Source organism: Peromyscus leucopus, chromosome 9, assembly GCF_004664715.2.
Source record: "Peromyscus leucopus breed LL Stock chromosome 9, UCI_PerLeu_2.1, whole genome shotgun sequence".
Classification (NCBI taxonomy): domain Eukaryota; kingdom Metazoa; phylum Chordata; class Mammalia; order Rodentia; family Cricetidae; genus Peromyscus; species Peromyscus leucopus.
This window is the reverse complement of record NC_051070.1, coordinates 39219899-39238730: the sequence shown is the minus strand read 5'-3', so window position 1 is coordinate 39238730 and position 18832 is coordinate 39219899. Positions and strand designations below refer to the sequence as shown.

Here is an 18832-nt window from a genome sequence, read left to right as displayed (position 1 = left end):
GTAAGTTACTAAAAGGAATTGTTTAGGAAATGTCATGGAAAACCATACAACACAGACAGATCAAGCAGAACTATGGAAACTGGAATCCTTCTGATGCTTGAATAGGAAGAAGCACAAACACAGAAGGGCCTAAGTGTACATGTCAAGGTCCTTGAATTGGCTGCATCATTCTCTGATTTTGAGGATGCAGGGAGTATACAAATGAGTTTTATATAGCGAAGTCATGAAGAAAATGTATGTTATCCACAAAACATTAAATTGACTCCAAGTGATAAAGTTCCTGGGATGTTAAAGAACTTTGGCTTCTTCCATAATTTTCTCTAAGAATGTATCCACAAACCAAGCAAGAAGGTTTCAAGTGGTCTTGTTCTTTGTATCAAATATCAGTGCTGCCTCCAAAGCTCACCTCCCCTGGAGATAACAGGACCTTTTCTTGTGTTGATTAGTCAGTTGGAATTTGAACAAATGCAGTCAACTGCATCTCCTCTTGGTCCTTGGCCTGAGAGCAGGAACCACTCAAAGCAGCACTGCAGAGTACCATCTAGAATGAGAATTGATACTTCCTTCAGAATTCTTGAAATTCCATCATTAAAAGAACATATCTGTATTAGTTTTTATATTGTATCTGATACCCAATGAATTATTGTAGTTCACAGGCCTGGACATACTTTATCTCTCATCCAAACCTGTGTGCTCGGCTTTTCATAATTAAACATTTTTCTGACTCTACTGTTTTTCTGCCTTTTTAATTTCTGTTACTCAGTGCTGCCTGTTTCTTCTGCATTGCATAGTGCACATAAATGTTATAATACTTTCTAATCACTCTTATATACTACCTCTTTTTTTTTTTTTCAAGTCTCTGTTATTCCCCCAACCTTTTCCCAACCTATCCCTTTCTCAGATTCATGACGTTCTGGTTGGCTTTGAACTACCTGGTTAGTTGTGAACTATTCAGTGTAATAAGGGAATTATGGTATTATGTTCCCTCCTGGGGCTTGTAACCTCCCCCACTATGGATAAATTTTAATAGGTTTATAGTACAAGGCATGAATTCTCTTGTGAAGCTGGCTTCACACACAATCCGAGAATGTTTGGTTAGCCTATAATTTTTGTGCCACAACTTCACGAGTTACCACATCATCCCTGGAAGTTTGGCATTTTACTTTATAAGAGTCATAGCTGGCTAAGAACCTTAGGGGTTTTTCTCACCCAGAAGTCCTCACTGCACCTTCAAGACTATGAAAGCTATTTGTTAGAGAGAATGCTTACAGCTCAGCTCATTTATTATTTTTTTTCAGCATGGTGATGTATTTTGTAGCTCAGCTGAACAACCGAGGGGAATAATAAGCACCCATTTTGTTTAGGGGGCCTTGCGGAGCCTCTGTCATCAACAACACACATAAAGGTATCGTATTCCTGACACTGGCATTTTTCTGCCACATTCTTTTTGCTCTTGGTCCGCACCTACTGTAGTTTTTAATTTTGTATACCTGGTGTTTTAATTTTTATATTTTTGTTCTTTCATGAACTCTAGATTCATCTTCCACTTGTTCCACTTCTCTAGAATCATTCTGAAAATATCACATGTGGTGGTTAGATTTGGTTAACTTTACACAAACTAGACACACCTGAGAAGAGGAAATCTCAACTGAGGAATTGCTACTATCAGATTGGCCCATGAGCAGGTCTATGGGAGTGGATTTTCATGATTAATGGGTGATGTCGGATGGCCCAGCACACTGAGAGTGATAGATAGCAGCCCTGGGCATGTGATCTGTACTGTATAAAAAAGCAAGCTGAGCAAGTCACTTGGAATAAGCCAATAAGCAGAGTTCTTTCATGGCCTCTTCTAACGTTTCTGCTTCCAGTTTCCTGAGCTGATCTCCTTCCCTGGCTTTCTTTGTTGATGGACTGTGACATGGAAGTCTATGATAAACAAACTCCTTTTTCTTCAAGCTTGTTTTGGTCAGTGTTTTATCAGAGAAATTGGTACCAGGAGTGGCTTTTTCCCCCCTGAGGGCACTCTTCCCTTTGTTCCAGTACTGAGTAAAAGACTCCTCCTTAACTGTGCTAACCTCCTTAACAATTACATCTTCCCTTTTAGCTCATGCCTTGGATTCAACATTGAGATTGCTAATGTTCCTTTTTCTCTACATACTGTACATTTGTATTTCTTTTTGTCCCACTTCCCTTTGCATTATAGATCTGTATAATCAGTATCAGTAATAAATTACATAGATTCAATATTATGCTGTCTTGAAATGTCTTCCACAAAAAAGGAGAAAAGGCATCCATTAATTTTCAGTACAGCCTTTGATACATTTTTAGGAAAGATAGAAAACAGCCAGATTCTTTGACAAAATATCACACAAATGGCCTCTAGTACAGGTGCTAATGAAACCTTTTGAGCTGAGCCTCCATAATCTATATTGCTCATAGAATTACTCTCACTCACACTCGAATGCCATAGTAAACTCTGCTTACAACATTCAATCACTTTTCCAGTCCCAAGTTTCAAACCCCTCGTTATTTCTAGAAAAATAATAATAATAATAATTGACATGGTTAGTATTCTTTCTCTCTTTCTTTCTTTCTTTCTTTCTTTCTTTCTTTCATTTTTGTAGCTACTCTCATACCAATTTCTATATGAATAATTTTTATTTTTCTGAAATAAATGCCCATGATGAAGACAACTTGAAGGTGAGTACATTTTGCCCTATAAATCCAGAAGAACGAATCTACCATAACATAAAACCATGGCAGCCAAGGGCAGGCTGCTGTGGAATAATACTCTTGTACACTGTAACGATTTGTCACTTGAATTGGTTTAATAAACCGCTGATTGGCCAGTAGCTGGGCAGAAAGTTAGATAGGAAAGCCAAACTGAGAATGATGGGAAGAAGAAGGGCAGAGTCTGAGAGTCACCAGCCAGAGGTAGAGGAAGCAAGATGAGAATGCCATACTGAGAAAAGGTATCAAGCCACGTGACTAAACATGATAAGAATTATGGTTTGCTGGGCAGTGGTAGTGCATGCTTTTAATCCCAGCAGAGCCAGGTGGATCTCTGTGAATTGGAGGCCAGCCTGGGCTACCAAGTGAGTTCCAGGAAAGGCGCAAAGCTACACAGAGAATCCCTGTCTCAAAAGAAAAAAAAATTATGGGTTAACTTAAGTGAAAGAGCTAGTTAGTAATAAGCTTGAGCTATTGGCAAGCTTTTATAAGTAATATTAAGCCTCTGGGTGGGTATTCAGGAACTGGCGGCGGGGGGGGCAGAACTATCTGTTTTTAAGCAGGCATCATGTGCTTAGCTGAGAAATCATGTCTTTGTCCACAAGCACAAAGCAGAGAGAGGTAACTAGCAGTTCAAACTCCACTCCCAATGACATACTTTCTCCAATGTGACTGTGCTACCTCATCACAAAACATCACCGAACCAAATGTTCAAATGCCCAAGCCAACTGGGGAAGTTTCTCAATAAAATCATCACACTGGCTTTAATTCTTATAAAGATTTACTTCTATTGCCGTCTTAATTCTGCCTCATGAGAGAATATGTTTTAATTTCTCAATCCTGACCTTCATAACACATTTTCTGCAATGATCCATGCAACTTTTCATCTTTCCAGAGCAAGCTAGCACACTTCAGATTTTGATCTGATTTAAACAAAAAACAAGGACACAGGCTGCCAGGTTCATAGAACTACCAGGAAAATAGGTACCCACTCTTTTACTGAAACACCCGCCCCTTTCTTTTTATTTTTATAACTTGAAATTAATATCTAGTTTTCTCCAATTTCTCTCCCTCCTATTCCCAGGGAAAGGTTTATAATGATTGAAGACTTGATAACTCTGCCTCTATCTAGACTCTTTATACCTATGATTTTAAATCACTGTTAGCTCTTCAAATATGTCACTGATGTTCTTATCATAGTAGTGGCCAATTTTCTTTGCCTTTGTTTTACTAGCAAGATGTGAGATGAGAAAAAAAAAAGAAAGAAAGCGTAACTACATTGTCACCTATTCAGTTTGAAATGAGGGGAAAGACTTAGAAGTTGATTGATGTTGCATAATATTTTCTCTATGTATAGATGGTTTCCTTTTCTTAAATTAAAACAAGTTAATTACATTTTATGTGCATTGGAGTTTCACTTGAGTGTATGTTTGTGCACCATGTGTATGCATGTATTGGCACAGGAAGCCAGAAAAGGACATTTGATCCCCTGGAACTGGAATTATAGAAAGTACTGAGCCACCATATAGGTTCTGAGATATAAACACAGGTCCTCTGGAAGAGAAGCCAGTGTTCTTAAAATGTGAGCCTCTTTCTAGCCCCTTTCTAGAAGGATAATTTCTTAAATTATCCTTCTTACCTTAACTCAATTGTGAATTATTATTCAAAAACTCAAAGTGCTTCATAATATACTGATCAGGATTTTGTGTGTTAAAATGATTTCCATTCATTTATTTTATTCTGAACAATCTGGTAAATAATTTTAATGATTAGGCACATTGTGATAATGCTTTAAATGTGTTTTCATATGCAAAAACCCCACAAAATGTATACATTAAATTTTCACATCTTCTGTTGATTCTTGGACAAACCCCTGACTCAAGAATCTAGTTAAAAATGTTAGTATAGGGCTGATCTACATTTCTTCAAATGTTGAAACACAAAATAAACTTCTAAAATTTCACAATTGATTATACCTTTGTCTGTTCACATTAGCTAGCAGGCACTTCATCATGAACTAAATAGAATTATACTGTCCTTCTTTCCCCCATGTGAGGAAAAAAGATCCCTGTCTCTCAATAGACATGCTGCTATAGCTAGTACACCTGAGTACTAAAAAGAAAAACCTGTAGTAATGTTCTCATATAATGGGTACATTAAATTGCCTATCATGAGTGTGAGTATATGTAATAAGTATATGTGATTCTTACAGTGTTTGTGAAGATAGTTGTATAATCTAAATTACAGCTCTCCACCAAATTTATTAGGGAAGGGTTCTGCAGCAGTCTGTGGATTCCTGGGGTCTTTGTCACAAAATTGTTTAATTACCACTGTCCTTATTGATATGCTTTCAAAAGATTGTTAATTTATATTTGTACCAATGCCAGAGCTGTCATAAATGTTATTTTCATTATATCTTTCATTTTTTATGGCCTTCTCTGATTCCTGTACCTCCAGGAGAAGGAAAATAGATCACCCAGACTCATCTAAATATAGTCAATATATTTCTAAATTTAATCTGTATTGTTTTGAGTAGAATTGCCAATATATCTTTCTTCAATATGTTTACACTTAAACACATACATCTTTTTGATTAATACTGTATTTACAGTTGTCTCATATCAAGCTTCTAAACACCATTTTGTTTGACAAATAAAGATATCTCACTCATTTTTTAAATCAAATTTGGACATAAACCCTTTAGTGCTTAATTAAAATTGAAGGTCATTCTGCTTCTATCAGTATGGGTGATTTGTAGATGGTTCATGGCCCTTTCCCTGGATACTATCAGCATTTCTCATTCAGAAAGGTATGGACAATCTTGAAGTTTCTGAGTTCAGAAGCTCAAAAAAAAAAAAAAAATCAATTCAACCTCAGTGACTTTTAATGATGTTCTATTGCATTGATTTCTTTTATTTGACATGATTTCAAAAATATCACTCAGAGAAACCCACGGAGTAATTTTCTGAGCATGGACTTGTTTTTGAACTAGAGGAAGGCTAAATAGAGGTGCTTTATGTAAAGCAAAAATGTGCTATGTCCAGAGTCACTGACAATAGCTGCTTGACAGCACTTGGTTTGCATCTGAAATATTTCTAGCCTTTTTAAAGATGAAAAAAATACTATGCATAGCTCACTAAAAAAGAATTTACATAAGGAGGCCATAATTACCCAAGTAGGACCTTGTCACAGAAACTTGGGAAGGTTAACGATTATAAAGATAATTAAAATGCAGAGGATTTGTAGAACACTTATTTGTTTTCCTAAGAGCTCAGCTACTTCTAGCATATTCCTCTCATTGATCTCTGTATGATAGCTATATAACAAGCAGGTTAAATATCTTATAATAATGGAGAGAAATGTGTGAGCCGTTAGCACCATTACTGATCATAAGCATCTGGTGCCGGCCTCACCTGAAAGGCAGGACCTCCTGTGACACAGCCTTTTGAAACATCTTTTCAGGTCACCACTGTGAAACTGACTCTGAGGAAAGAGTGCCACCTACTGAATTGTATTTCCTGGGTACCTTCCAAGGGCTGATTTCCCAGCTTCAGTCAGCACTGCCCTAATACGTTTAACTTTAAAAAATAATGAAATTACTGCACAATGCGTGAAATCATAATATTATCTCTTCTCCCAGTGTCAACCAATTTAATGATCTAGCAGTCACATCTATAAATTAACTATTTCACTCAAAAGCTCTGCATTTTAAAACATAATATGCCAATATTAAACATCTAATTTTCCTATGCAGCAAATTTCCCAAATACCCGAATGTCTCTCAAAGTGAACACAAGGGGGAGCTAGTATGTAACTTCTTATGGGGCAGGAGTGTGGCAATTATGGAATTGATGTATCCTGTTCTTTTTGGCCGGCAAGACAGAAAAGGACATACATATGCTATTTGGAATTTGTTGAGATGAAGGTAATGTTACTTTTATGTTAATGTTAAATGTTAACGTACACAATTTAACCTAATCCTCATCTTTATATGCATTAAAATACTTAATATGGAGTAACATTTTGGGATTGCTCCACATCAGATGCATTAATATATATTAATATACATTTTTAAGTATGGCTTAGCTTATCTACTTACACATACTTACATACACTCACACTCACCTGCACAGTCTCTCTCTCTCTCTACACACACACATGTACACGTGCATGCGCGCGAAGAAAAAAGACATTTTATATTAAATAACATTTAATCATAAACTTTAAATAAAGAATTCTCACCTTTAAATTTTAAATTAGCCTCTGCAATTCAGAATATTTGTTCTAAGACATGTTAGAGTTCCTCACTTGATCATTGATTATAAACTTATCAGTGTTTTCTTCTGACTTATACACTTCTAGTTTTATGGAAAATATACAGACGTCTGTTGTATGTCTGCTTTATTAATGGTGTGAACTGTGAGTTAATCCCTCACAGGTTCAGCTGATGGCTTCACTCTGTAGTTCCATTATTAATATATTGAAGTAACGAGGCCACATATATCTGAATAGGCTTTCATACTATAACATATAATAACAGAAATGGTATTTAGAAGAAATTTTAAATATAGGATTTTTACTTACCCATATTTCTTAATTGCAACATTTCATAACTTTAATAAAAAGTAGACAAAAATCTTACATTTAATTTGCAATGCTATTTTGATATAAATTTCTGGGTTTTTTTTATTTTAAAGGTTTCATTATTTATTTATTATTATTAGTGTGCAGGGCATGTGTGTGCCTCTACCCAAATGTGGAGGTCAGAAGACAAGTTGCAGGAGTCAGTTCTGGATTTCTACCATGTGCAGAGAGAAATCTTTTAAAATATAATACATTTCATCTAAAGTGTAAAATGTATAGTTAATTAACATTGCTTATTCTAATTCATAGTCATCACCAGGGAGAAAGATTTTGAGTAGTGTCATTTCATCATTAGTTAAAAGGCAATGCTTTGATTAAAAGTCAGCAAACAGTCAATACTAGTATAAGATGGGAGCCATACATATCTTTAAAAGATGAGAGGCACCAGTTAAAAACACAATACTTCATTCTTTTGAGAATTTATATTTGATTGGGATTTGGTTTTCTAATACCTTCTGCTATTAAATTTAGTTTGTAATGTTTCGTACATTAAAAACAAACCTGTGGAATCAGATAGTGAAATGATAGAGATAGAATTATAAGAAGGATTTTTTTTTCATGTAAATAGTGGCTGCATAGAAAGCAGTCGCTTTGTCTTTTCATCTTAAGAGCTACATACTATCAAATTGAAGGTTTAGCAAAACAGAATGAGTTACAGGAAACTACTACAACAGTGGTTCTGACTACAGGAATAAACTCTTGAAACTACATTTTTAACACATAATTATGCATTTTTATGCAATGTCTCTGAGCCAAAATTAAATAAATTGTACAAAATTCCATAAAGTCCTATTTTAAGATTCCCCTTTAATACTGTGAAGTCAATTATTTGAGTGACATAGCAGCATTTGCTATTCCTTATTAGTCTGTAAAATTAACATGCAATACTTCCATTTGAAGTCAGTCCAACGCATCAATCAATTTGCCTTTACACTCAACTTACATACACAATTTTTTTTAAATTAATCAAATGTTAAGTCCTTTGCAAGTTCTCACATAGATTCTAAATAAGCATACACGATCTTTAGATGGTCAGAACATGTTCGTTTAAAGAGAGAAGGATAAGACGTTGGCTTAGGATTCAATCTGGTTTGAAATTACAAATAGTGATTATGAACCGAGCTGTTCTTGAAAAATCTGAGATTGCTTTGCTATGCAGACATCGTTATAGTGTTCGAAACGCCTTGGCATGGTGGCATAGTGACATGCACAGCCTTCCACTGCCTAATATATTTACATCATCTCATTTTTCCTAATGGAGCTCAATATTCAAGAACAATTCATCATAAATCCTTAAGTATGTGTATTATGAACACAAAATATACATGAGGGGAAGAAAAAGATAGGCTTTGAAAACCGTTAAAGATTTTTTTTTTTTTTTACATTAAATGTGATTATCAATCACAAAGGATGGAAAACAGTCCAAACTGGAACTGAGATATCAGTCAGACCCACTTCTGGTTTAAAAATAAAGTATAGATAATAAAGATAAAATTAGTTACTTAGGATAGCAGTGAGTATCCAGTAACCATGTTCAACTCTAGAGGTACATGAAAAATAATAGGCTTCCTGTGTTTCTTCAGTTCTTGGCAGATGCCCTAAGGCATTCACCATATGCATGTAATTCTTCCAGCAAACACTAGGGGGCAATGTGGCATAATTACTCCTGGTGGGGGGCCGTCCTCAGCAAACATGCTTCTGAGGATATATTATTCTTCTCATAAAGTCTTTTCTTAGGCATTGTGTTTCTAGTCTTCCCTCAACTGCACAGATTTATGTTGAATTAAGTCTAATCAATACACTATAATAACCTTCCTTGGAATTTTTTATTGTTTTGTTCTTGAATTATGGCAGAATTCAAAGATATCTCATTACTATGCAATTAAAAATAACTTTAGAATGATGATTTTGAAAAGGTAATTCACAGCGTTCCTGGGGACATAGCTAAGAGTTACAGCTCTTGTTTAGCTTTGCAAGGCCTTGGTGTTTATCCTTAGAACTAGGCTGGGATGAGGTAAAAAATAAATAACTAAATAAATAAAGATTGATAGATGAATGTCTAAAGGTGTGATCACTACTCTTTAAGCCAGTTCCTGCTTTTAAAGATTTGAAGCCTCAACTTCCAAAGTACATGTTTTCAACCAACATAATTATTAACCCCAGAGACATAAAGCTCAGACTGTACAAGGCTATGTGGTTAAAGACCACTTAGCAAAACAGCCTAGATTTTGGAAAGGCTGAGCCCTCTGTTCAGTAAAAACATAGATATAATAAGCCATCTATTTAGAAAAGACAAGACAGGAGCATTTTAGAATTTGAAGGTCTCATTAAAAAAAAGCTTCTCTGAATTTTTGAGCTGTTGGTCTCCCAAGGGAGTGGTAAATTTGGAAAGAGACCAGACTGCAAAATCAGACTATAGGTTATCTCCTTGAAGCTCTGGGAAATTAATAGCTCCTCTACCTGAATCTTTTAGCAATTATCCTCAAAACAATCTCCAGAACTTTCTTGTAATTGGTCTGGATTTGATTTTCTTTGAAATCCTGAATGATTCATGTTACAGATTTGTACGTTAGTCATTCACAATTTATAAATGGCAACTTAACTTCAGTATTTATGAATTACAATCAATACTCTAGCAATCAAAACACTCACCTTCTCTACTTCAATGCATCACTTTCCTTTTTCGAGACTGCTAGATCACACGCAAACCGGTCTTGACTTGTGGACGTTTGTGCTAGGAGTTTAGGCAAAAGCAAGTTTTGAGACCGTTCAGTCGTAGAAGATGAGGAATTTAGAGCCAGGGTAGTGTGTGTGTGTGTGTGTGTGTGTGTGTGTGTGTGTGTGTGTGTGTGTATAAAACAGGCATCTTTGAATCATTGATCTCCTACTGATGTAAATTCTTGACTAACAGTTCAGCTTTTATACACAAAATATTTTATAAATATCATCAATGACTATTTAGTTTAGAAAAAAATATCAGATTGCTATTTGGAAGTTTAGTAAGATGAACAGAGTGAGCGAGACAACAGCTATTGGGTGTCAAGGGGCGTTGGAGTGCATTCAGTGTGGGCTGTGGTAGGAGATGGCTGAAGGGTAGAACCCTAATACCGTTCAGCAGATTGCAGTTTCATGAAGCTGCAAAAACATCTTAAGAGAGGCTTTTTTCCTCCGAGGAGCCACTGCCTCTCTCTCCACCGGCGTCTGCTTTTCTTCTGAAACACTTTCATAATCAAGTGACTTTCCTTGCATGGGTGCCTGGGGACAGCGGGGATTTCTCTGAGGATGAGGAAAGTTACATATTGATTACTGTTGCTCCCGGCGTGTTTTCTCCCTAGCTAGCTTGCACACTACTCCGCTCTCCAACGCCGGACTTCATAGGCACTCACTGAAATAAACAACGCACTGTGCGAAAACGCGTACACACACACACACACACACACACACACACACACACACACACACACACACACACACTCCGCACCTCCTTCAGATGAGTGCACGCGGAGTCAGAAAATCTGCATCTCCCTTGGCCTCTGTGTGTGTCTGTGTATGTGTGTGTGCGCGCGCGCGCGAGCGTGTGTAAGCTGACGACGACGTGTGTTCGAACGCGTGTGCACAGAAATGCATCAGGAAGACCGCAGCTACCTCACTCTGCAAAGTAGGCGGTGTTTCTCAAGCCTGGCTGTGTATCTGGTCCCCAAATACAATCGAGTCACTGTTAAACTTTTTTTTCTCTCTCTCTCTCTCTCTCTTTCTAGAGAAAGATAGCCGAGCTGCCTCGCCCTGGAGCTGAGGACCCGGACGCCGGGTGGCTCAGGGCTGGGCGCCGCCGCCGCCGCCGCCGCCGCGGAGACTCAGCGCGGGCTCTGCTGGCCGCATAGCTCTCGCCGGGGACTCAGCTCCTCAATGACTCTCAAGCGCTGGGGCTGCTGGCCCCGCCCCCGCCCGCCGTTTCCCCACCTCCCATTGGGCGTGGGCCGAGGAGGCAGGGCCTGGCTCCCCACGCCGATTGGCTGGCAGAGAATCAGTATCAATGTTTAAGCGGCGGCGTGAGGTGAATAGAGTCAGTCAGCAAGAGACGCTGGGGAGAGAATCCGGACTGCCAGCCCGGCGGCTGCCGCAGCGGCGGAGGGGCAGCCCGGAGACGCTACTCCAACTGTTGAATTGAATTTTCCACCTTCCATTTCCTCCTCCGCGCCTTGGCTGGCGGAGATGGATTTACTCGGTTTGAAATCTGCACGGCTTTCTCAGGCTTTGGGGTGATTCTGACAGGCACCAGACTGAAAGAGACCACCCGTGACAGAAAAAAAAATAAGGAGGAATTAAAAAAAAAAGAAAGAAAGAAAAGAAAAGAAAAAAAAATCCTCCACAACAGACTGCACAATTAGCTATGCACACCGATGCTGGACTTTGTGAATAGAGACCACTGGGAGGAAAAATCTTGAACTGTGATCTTGGGCTAAGCTGTGAATCATTACTGGAAACGTGCTTTTCCCCCCCTAAGACTGAGAGATTTGGGGGCATCTCACGCCTAACCAAGTGGAAAGGGTTTTTTTTTTTTCTTTTTTAAAAATTAAATTAATACTCGTAAGCAAAGCAGACGCCTTGTTTTGCAGAGCCTCGGACTCCGGCCGAAAGAGGTAGAGTAAAAGTGCTGCTGGGTTCAGCCTCGCCTTCCTCCCCCACTCTCTTTTTCTCGTTTTCTGACCCCCACCCCCACCCCTCATGAATCCAGCTTTTTTTTTTTTTTTTTTTTTTTGGATTATTTTTCCTATTGAGTGAGTCAGAGAAAGCGTTAGGAAGAAGCCGCAACTAATGTCTGTGAAGGGAGGACCGTGAGGGGAGAGTGAATACGATTCGTTCCGCTGCTTCTGACTCATCCGGCAGATCAGAACACCTGCATTTTCTGAATGTGTCATTGCCTGGAGAAGCAGAAATAATGTGTAGATCAACCCGCGCCTAACCTCCCCTGGGTGGTGGAGGTAGTTTCCCCGGGTGGGCGCCCTGGCAGAACCCCTGGTGGCCGCAGCTCCTCACCCTCTGCCCTCCCCAACTCGGCCAGAGACCGTGAGAGAGCCAGGCTGCAGAATGCAACACGCCAAACCTTGACGTGTTCCATCCACCCTACTCCTGCCTGTTTAAAACAACAACAGCAACAATAATAATAGTAATAACAATAAGGGGGTGAAAAGCCTGCGCTTTATTTTCTTAAAATATTCCCCACTCTTGTTCCTCGCCAAGGTTTTCCTTTTTAGATGAAAAGGACTGGGAGGCTGGGCCACTGGAAGGAGATGCTGAATAGAAAGAAAAGAGCCACTTGACAGCCCAGCCCTGTGAATGCAGAGACTGTTTCCCTTCTAGCGAGAGACAGGGAGAGTGTGTGTGTGCTAGGACTGAGAGGGCTGCCTCCCCCTGCTTTCTAGTCTGCCCTCCCCCTTCAGATCTGCACGTCTAACCATGAGTTGCCTGTTGATTTCCTTTCGCCTGGCAAGAGAAGCAAACTGGAATTAAACTGCGTGGAGTGAAGTCCTTGCTTGCAGGAAGAGGATGGGATGGTAGTGGCGGCTCCCGGCTTGGCGTAGATACACCAGAGTGTTCGACAAACCGAGGCGGAGATAGATCTCTATATTTTCTCCTCCCAATAGGCTCTCAGCGCAAATGCTGATCAGGCTGTGGCTTTTTTGATTTTGGGGGAGAGCCTTCTCCGAGGAAGAGAGGGAGGAGCTTGGTAAGGGGAGGAAACTACAAATCGGGACACTAGGTTTTTTTTTTTTTTTTCTTTCTTTCTTTTTTTTTTTTCACTGCATTTCCTCCCCTCCCTTTGGCTGCTCGGAAAGGAGAGAGAGAAAGGGGGGAAAAAAGAAAAGAAAAGAAAAAAGACTTGGCTCGGAGATGCAGTCCGTCGCCGCCGCCGCCGCTGCCTAAGCTAGCAATGCGAGATTAGATCTTCAAATGCAGCAACACACTGCCTGAAAGCCGACCATCCTACACACCGAGCAGACATTTCTCCGTGCTCCAGGGAAGCCTCACATATACATACGTGTCTGTGACTCTTTGCTTCGTCCCTACTCATTCCCATCCATTTCATCACCGAATACGAGTAACTGAGGATTCCACTTTCCGATCTGCCTGGAGACACACCTCCCAAAGCCCTCCCCCACCCGAATCGAAGAGTATTCTGTAGGCTGCCGGAGGGAGTGGATTTTTGCAGCGCCTAGCGGGAGCAAGGAAAACCCACCAATTCTTCAGCTCATTATCATCTCTCCCAGACTCTATTTCCTTCTTATCGCCAGCCTCATCACGCAAGTTTGAGCCTTCTGAAGTCCAGGCGGAAGAGACAAAGCCTTGGGCTCGCCCTCAGCCGCAGGGAGCCGCCGCCTTGCTCCGAGCTGCTGCAGCTTCGCTGAGCCGCTGCTTCTCATCCAGTGCGAATGCTGTAGATCAACAGGTTCGGGCAACTTGAGCGGAATAAGGAGAGACTGACTGGTGCCGCAGCCCGGGTGCGGAGGGAAGGAAGGACTCACAGACTTGTAGCTCGCTCTGAGCTCTGACGCTCCGCCCCGGTTCCAGACTGGCGCGCACCCACCAGCTCGCACCTCCAGTCCGGCTGCTCCTGCTCCCACCCCACCGGTCTGGGATGTACCTTTCCATCTGTTGCTGCTTTCTTCTGTGGGCCCCTGCCCTGACACTCAAAAACCTCAACTACTCAGTGCCAGAGGAGCAAGGGGCCGGCACGGTGATAGGCAACATAGGCAAGGATGCCCGACTGCAACCCGGGCTTCCGCCGGCTGAGCGCGGTGGCGGCGGCGGGCGAAGCAAGTCGGGCAGCTACCGGGTGCTGGAGAACTCCGCACCGCACCTGCTGGACGTGGACGCCGACAGCGGGCTCCTCTACACTAAGCAGCGCATCGACCGGGAATCCTTGTGCCGCCACAATGCCAAGTGCCAGCTGTCCCTAGAGGTGTTCGCTAACGACAAGGAGATCTGCATGATCAAGGTAGAGATCCAGGACATCAACGACAATGCTCCCTCTTTCCCCTCGGACCAGATCGAGATGGACATCTCAGAGAACGCGGCACCCGGCACCCGCTTCCCTCTTACTAGCGCTCACGACCCTGACGCTGGCGAGAACGGGCTCCGCACCTATCTGCTCACCCGAGATGATCATGGCCTCTTTGCACTGGACGTCAAGTCCCGCGGCGACGGCACCAAGTTCCCTGAGCTGGTCATCCAAAAAGCCCTGGACCGCGAGCTGCAGAACCACCACACTCTGGTGCTGACTGCCCTGGATGGCGGTGAGCCTCCGCGCTCTGCCACTGTGCAGATCAATGTGAAGGTGATCGATTCCAACGACAACAGTCCAGTCTTCGAGGCTCCCTCATACTTAGTGGAACTGCCCGAGAACGCGCCCCTGGGCACCGTGGTCATTGATCTGAACGCCACCGACGCTGATGAAGGTCCCAACGGGGAAGTACTCTATTCCTTCAGTAGCTATGTACCCGACCGCGTGCGGGAGCTCTTCTCCATAGATCCCAAAACCGGGCTGATCCGCGTTAAGGGCAACTTGGACTATGAGGAGAATGGCATGTTGGAGATCGACGTGCAGGCCAGAGACCTAGGACCTAACCCAATTCCAGCCCACTGCAAGGTCACGGTCAAGCTTATCGACCGCAACGACAACGCGCCGTCCATTGGTTTCGTCTCCGTGCGCCAGGGGGCGCTGAGCGAAGCCGCCCCGCCTGGCACAGTCATCGCCCTGGTTCGGGTCACTGACCGAGACTCAGGCAAGAATGGGCAGCTGCAGTGTAGAGTACTGGGTGGAGGAGGGACTGGCGGTGGAGGTGGCCTAGGGGTGCCCGGTTCCGTGCCCTTTAAGCTTGAAGAGAACTATGACAACTTCTACACCGTAGTTACTGACCGTCCACTGGACCGCGAGACACAGGACGAGTACAACGTGACAATCGTGGCCCGGGACGGGGGCTCCCCTCCACTCAACTCCACCAAGTCGTTCGCTGTCAAGATTCTGGATGAAAATGACAACCCGCCTCGGTTCACCAAAGGGCTGTACGTTCTCCAAGTACATGAGAACAACATTCCAGGAGAATACCTCGGTTCAGTGCTCGCCCAAGATCCCGACCTGGGCCAAAATGGGACCGTGTCCTATTCCATTCTTCCCTCGCACATTGGAGACGTGTCTATCTACACCTATGTGTCCGTGAACCCCACTAACGGGGCCATCTATGCCCTGCGCTCCTTTAACTATGAACAAACGAAGGCTTTTGAATTCAAGGTGCTGGCTAAGGACTCGGGGGCGCCAGCGCACTTGGAGAGCAACGCCACTGTGAGGGTGACAGTATTAGACGTGAATGACAACGCTCCAGTGATTGTGCTCCCCACTCTGCAGAACGACACGGCTGAGTTGCAGGTTCCACGAAATGCTGGCCTGGGCTACCTGGTAAGCACCGTGCGCGCCCTGGACAGCGACTTTGGAGAGAGCGGGCGCCTCACTTATGAGATTGTGGATGGCAACGACGACCACCTGTTTGAGATCGATCCGTCCAGCGGCGAGATCCGCACGCTGCACCCCTTCTGGGAGGATGTGACCCCCGTGGTGGAGCTGGTAGTGAAGGTGACTGATCATGGCAAGCCCACCCTGTCCGCGGTGGCCAAACTCATCATTCGTTCAGTGAGCGGCTCTCTGCCTGAGGGGGTACCGCGTGTGAATGGGGAGCAGCACCACTGGGACATGTCGCTGCCTCTCATAGTGACTCTGAGCACGATTTCCATCATCCTCCTAGCGGCCATGATCACCATAGCTGTCAAGTGCAAACGGGAAAACAAGGAGATTCGCACTTACAACTGCCGCATCGCCGAGTATAGCCACCCACAGCTGGGCGGGGGGAAGGGCAAGAAGAAGAAAATCAACAAAAACGATATCATGCTGGTGCAGAGCGAGGTGGAGGAGAGGAACGCCATGAACGTCATGAACGTGGTGAGCAGTCCCTCCCTGGCCACCTCCCCCATGTACTTCGACTACCAAACCCGCCTGCCCCTCAGCTCGCCCCGGTCAGAGGTGATGTATCTTAAGCCAGCCTCCAACAACCTGACTGTCCCGCAGGGGCACGCAGGCTGCCACACCAGCTTCACCGGACAAGGGACTAATTCGAGCGAGACCCCTGCCACTCGGATGTCCATAATTCAGGTAGGAGACTTTTAGGGTAAAAGGGACTTCACTTGAAAGTTGCTGGTAGTGCTTTCCCAAGACCTTTGGATAGCTGAAAGCCACATGGCCAGGAGAAATGTGCGTGGGGTGGGTAGTAGTTAATTAACAATGTGGTACACACCTTTGTCCCTGTGTGCACACCATTTCCTATTCAGAATCCCTCCTGTGTAAATAGTTTAAAATGCATGCCTTACCTCTATTACATTTTTTAAAGTTTATTTTTACAGATTTTAAAATGATAGCAGCAGTTAGTATTTAAACTTTATTTTATCTGTGGGACTACATTTCTTTCCATAGCAAGATTCCTACAGTAGAACCAAAAAAAAAAAGTAATTCTCTTCAATGAGTTGTATTCCACTAAAAACTTTTATGTTGATATGAAATTTATATCCCAAAATAAGAGCTAATTTCTTGAGTATGGAATAGTCACCAAGTCAGTACTGTGAATCTATTTGAACAAAGTTTCACTCCCTGAGAAATCAGTTTTATGCTTTGAAAGTGTTTTAGGGACATGAGCCCCATTTATTCATGAACTAAACTTTCATCTGAAGTGTTGGAAATATGGATCACACTCTGTAGTGCTTTGTACAGGTTAGGCATAGTGATCAGGAAAAATCTTTGAAAAGAATTTCTTTAGTTCAGCAGTTTCCTTGTGGGTTTCCTGTAGTAACCAGGGAATGAATAGTCTACTCCAAAGAGTCATAATATCATTTTATGCTGTTGATGACAGGGGAGGAAGTTGCACTGAATCCCACCTTATTTATTTTTTGAACCATGTATATTTTCAGGATATATATCAACATATATTGTTAACATAAAGTGAAAATAAAATCATTGCCAAAAGCATAGGCATTGATTCTTAAAGAAAGATGACGATGCTGTGATGGTCTAAGTAACCATCTGGTTTCCTTTATTCACTACTGACTTATATCACCAAAATATTAATTCTTGGTTATCATAAAATTCATAAACATGTGTTGTTACAAATGACCTCAAATGAGCAATGCTTGAAGTTTGCAATTCAGCATAACCCAAAGTGACACTTGGGGTGGAGGTTTAGTTTGAAGTAAATGAAAAGTCACCTGTCCATATTATTATGTGTTGAAAAGCTTGACACAGTAAAGTTACTATTGTCCAAATAGTGTTGAAGCTTCATCGCCCTGCTAATATAGACCATTCATACCCTAATACTTAACAGAAAATATTTCCTATGACAGCATAGTGAACCAAACTCATCAACTATGATGCTGTTGACAACTGAAGTATCGAACTCCACCTTGTATAGTATATGAGTAATCATGCTATCATGGATATTAAAGTTAATGTAATACATGAAAGAAATTCTCAACTATAAAAACTTGGCTTCTAAGAATGTCTTCCTCTAATTGTGTGAAATTGATATTTATGATCACTAATATCTCTATAAAGGGAATTATGATAAAATGCTTATATATAGATGTGCTGTAGTCATTTTGGAATTGGAAATATTTTGTATAGCTTTCCTATATTTACGCCAATGGCAAGGTTGTCATTAAGGGCTAATATTTAGTCATCTATTTTAAGGGCTGTGAGTTGAATTCTCATCTACTTTCAGCATTAAAAAAAATCATAAAATCAAGGTGGTACAGTAAAATTCTCAACAAGTCTGGCTTCTTAGTCAGACTAATGAAGAGCACTCTTAAATAGAAATAGCAAAAGCTTTGGAGGGATATGGTGCTTATACTCTTTTAACAACATTGCCTTTGAAGCTGGTCATTGGTTATGGAGGATAGTGGTGGTTCCTCCCTAACAGTAAAACTCATGCCAAGGAAATCACATAATTTAAGCAGAAAATAAAAGACTGTCTTGATATTTTTTTACTTCTAAAATCTTAATTTATTCCACCAAAATACAAAATGAACTTTAGTTTTGAGTTTGCAATTTTTCCCCAAAGTGTCTCAATTTCCTATGCCATTTCTGTCTTAAAAAAATCTCAACCTAAACTGCTAACAGTTATTTCCCCCATCATGTTTTTGCAGTCCTTTAAAGGATGAGTTATAAAATCCTGATAATCTCCTTGGAAATGTACCTTACTGATATTTACTAACTATGAAAACCATAATAAATTATCAAGTTGCTCTCCCTATCCCTTTTCTTTCCCTCAATGATAGTGCTGCAAACACATTGTGCTCAAGTGGAGTGATGAAAGTCTGCAGGAATTCCATAATCTTGCATCAAGCTCATTTGTTAGCATGT

The 18832-nt window shown here is 41.6% G+C and overlaps 1 protein-coding gene across 4 annotated transcripts in view; it reads left to right on the top strand.

Annotated features, from left to right (window-relative positions):
* The first annotated feature begins 13225 nt into the window (after window positions 1-13225).
* Pcdh17 (protocadherin 17) overlaps window positions 13226-18832 on the top strand; it is a 93811-nt gene continuing 88204 nt past the window's right edge. For all 4 annotated transcript variants that reach the window (XR_005092146.1, XM_028878915.2, XM_028878924.2 and 1 more), the window contains exon 1: window positions 13226-16576. Coding sequence is in view for 3 of the 4 variants with exons in the window: in XM_028878915.2 (XP_028734748.1) it covers window positions 14012-16576 (2565 nt within the window). In the remaining variant the exon portion in view is untranslated. The remainder of the gene's footprint in view (window positions 16577-18832) is intronic.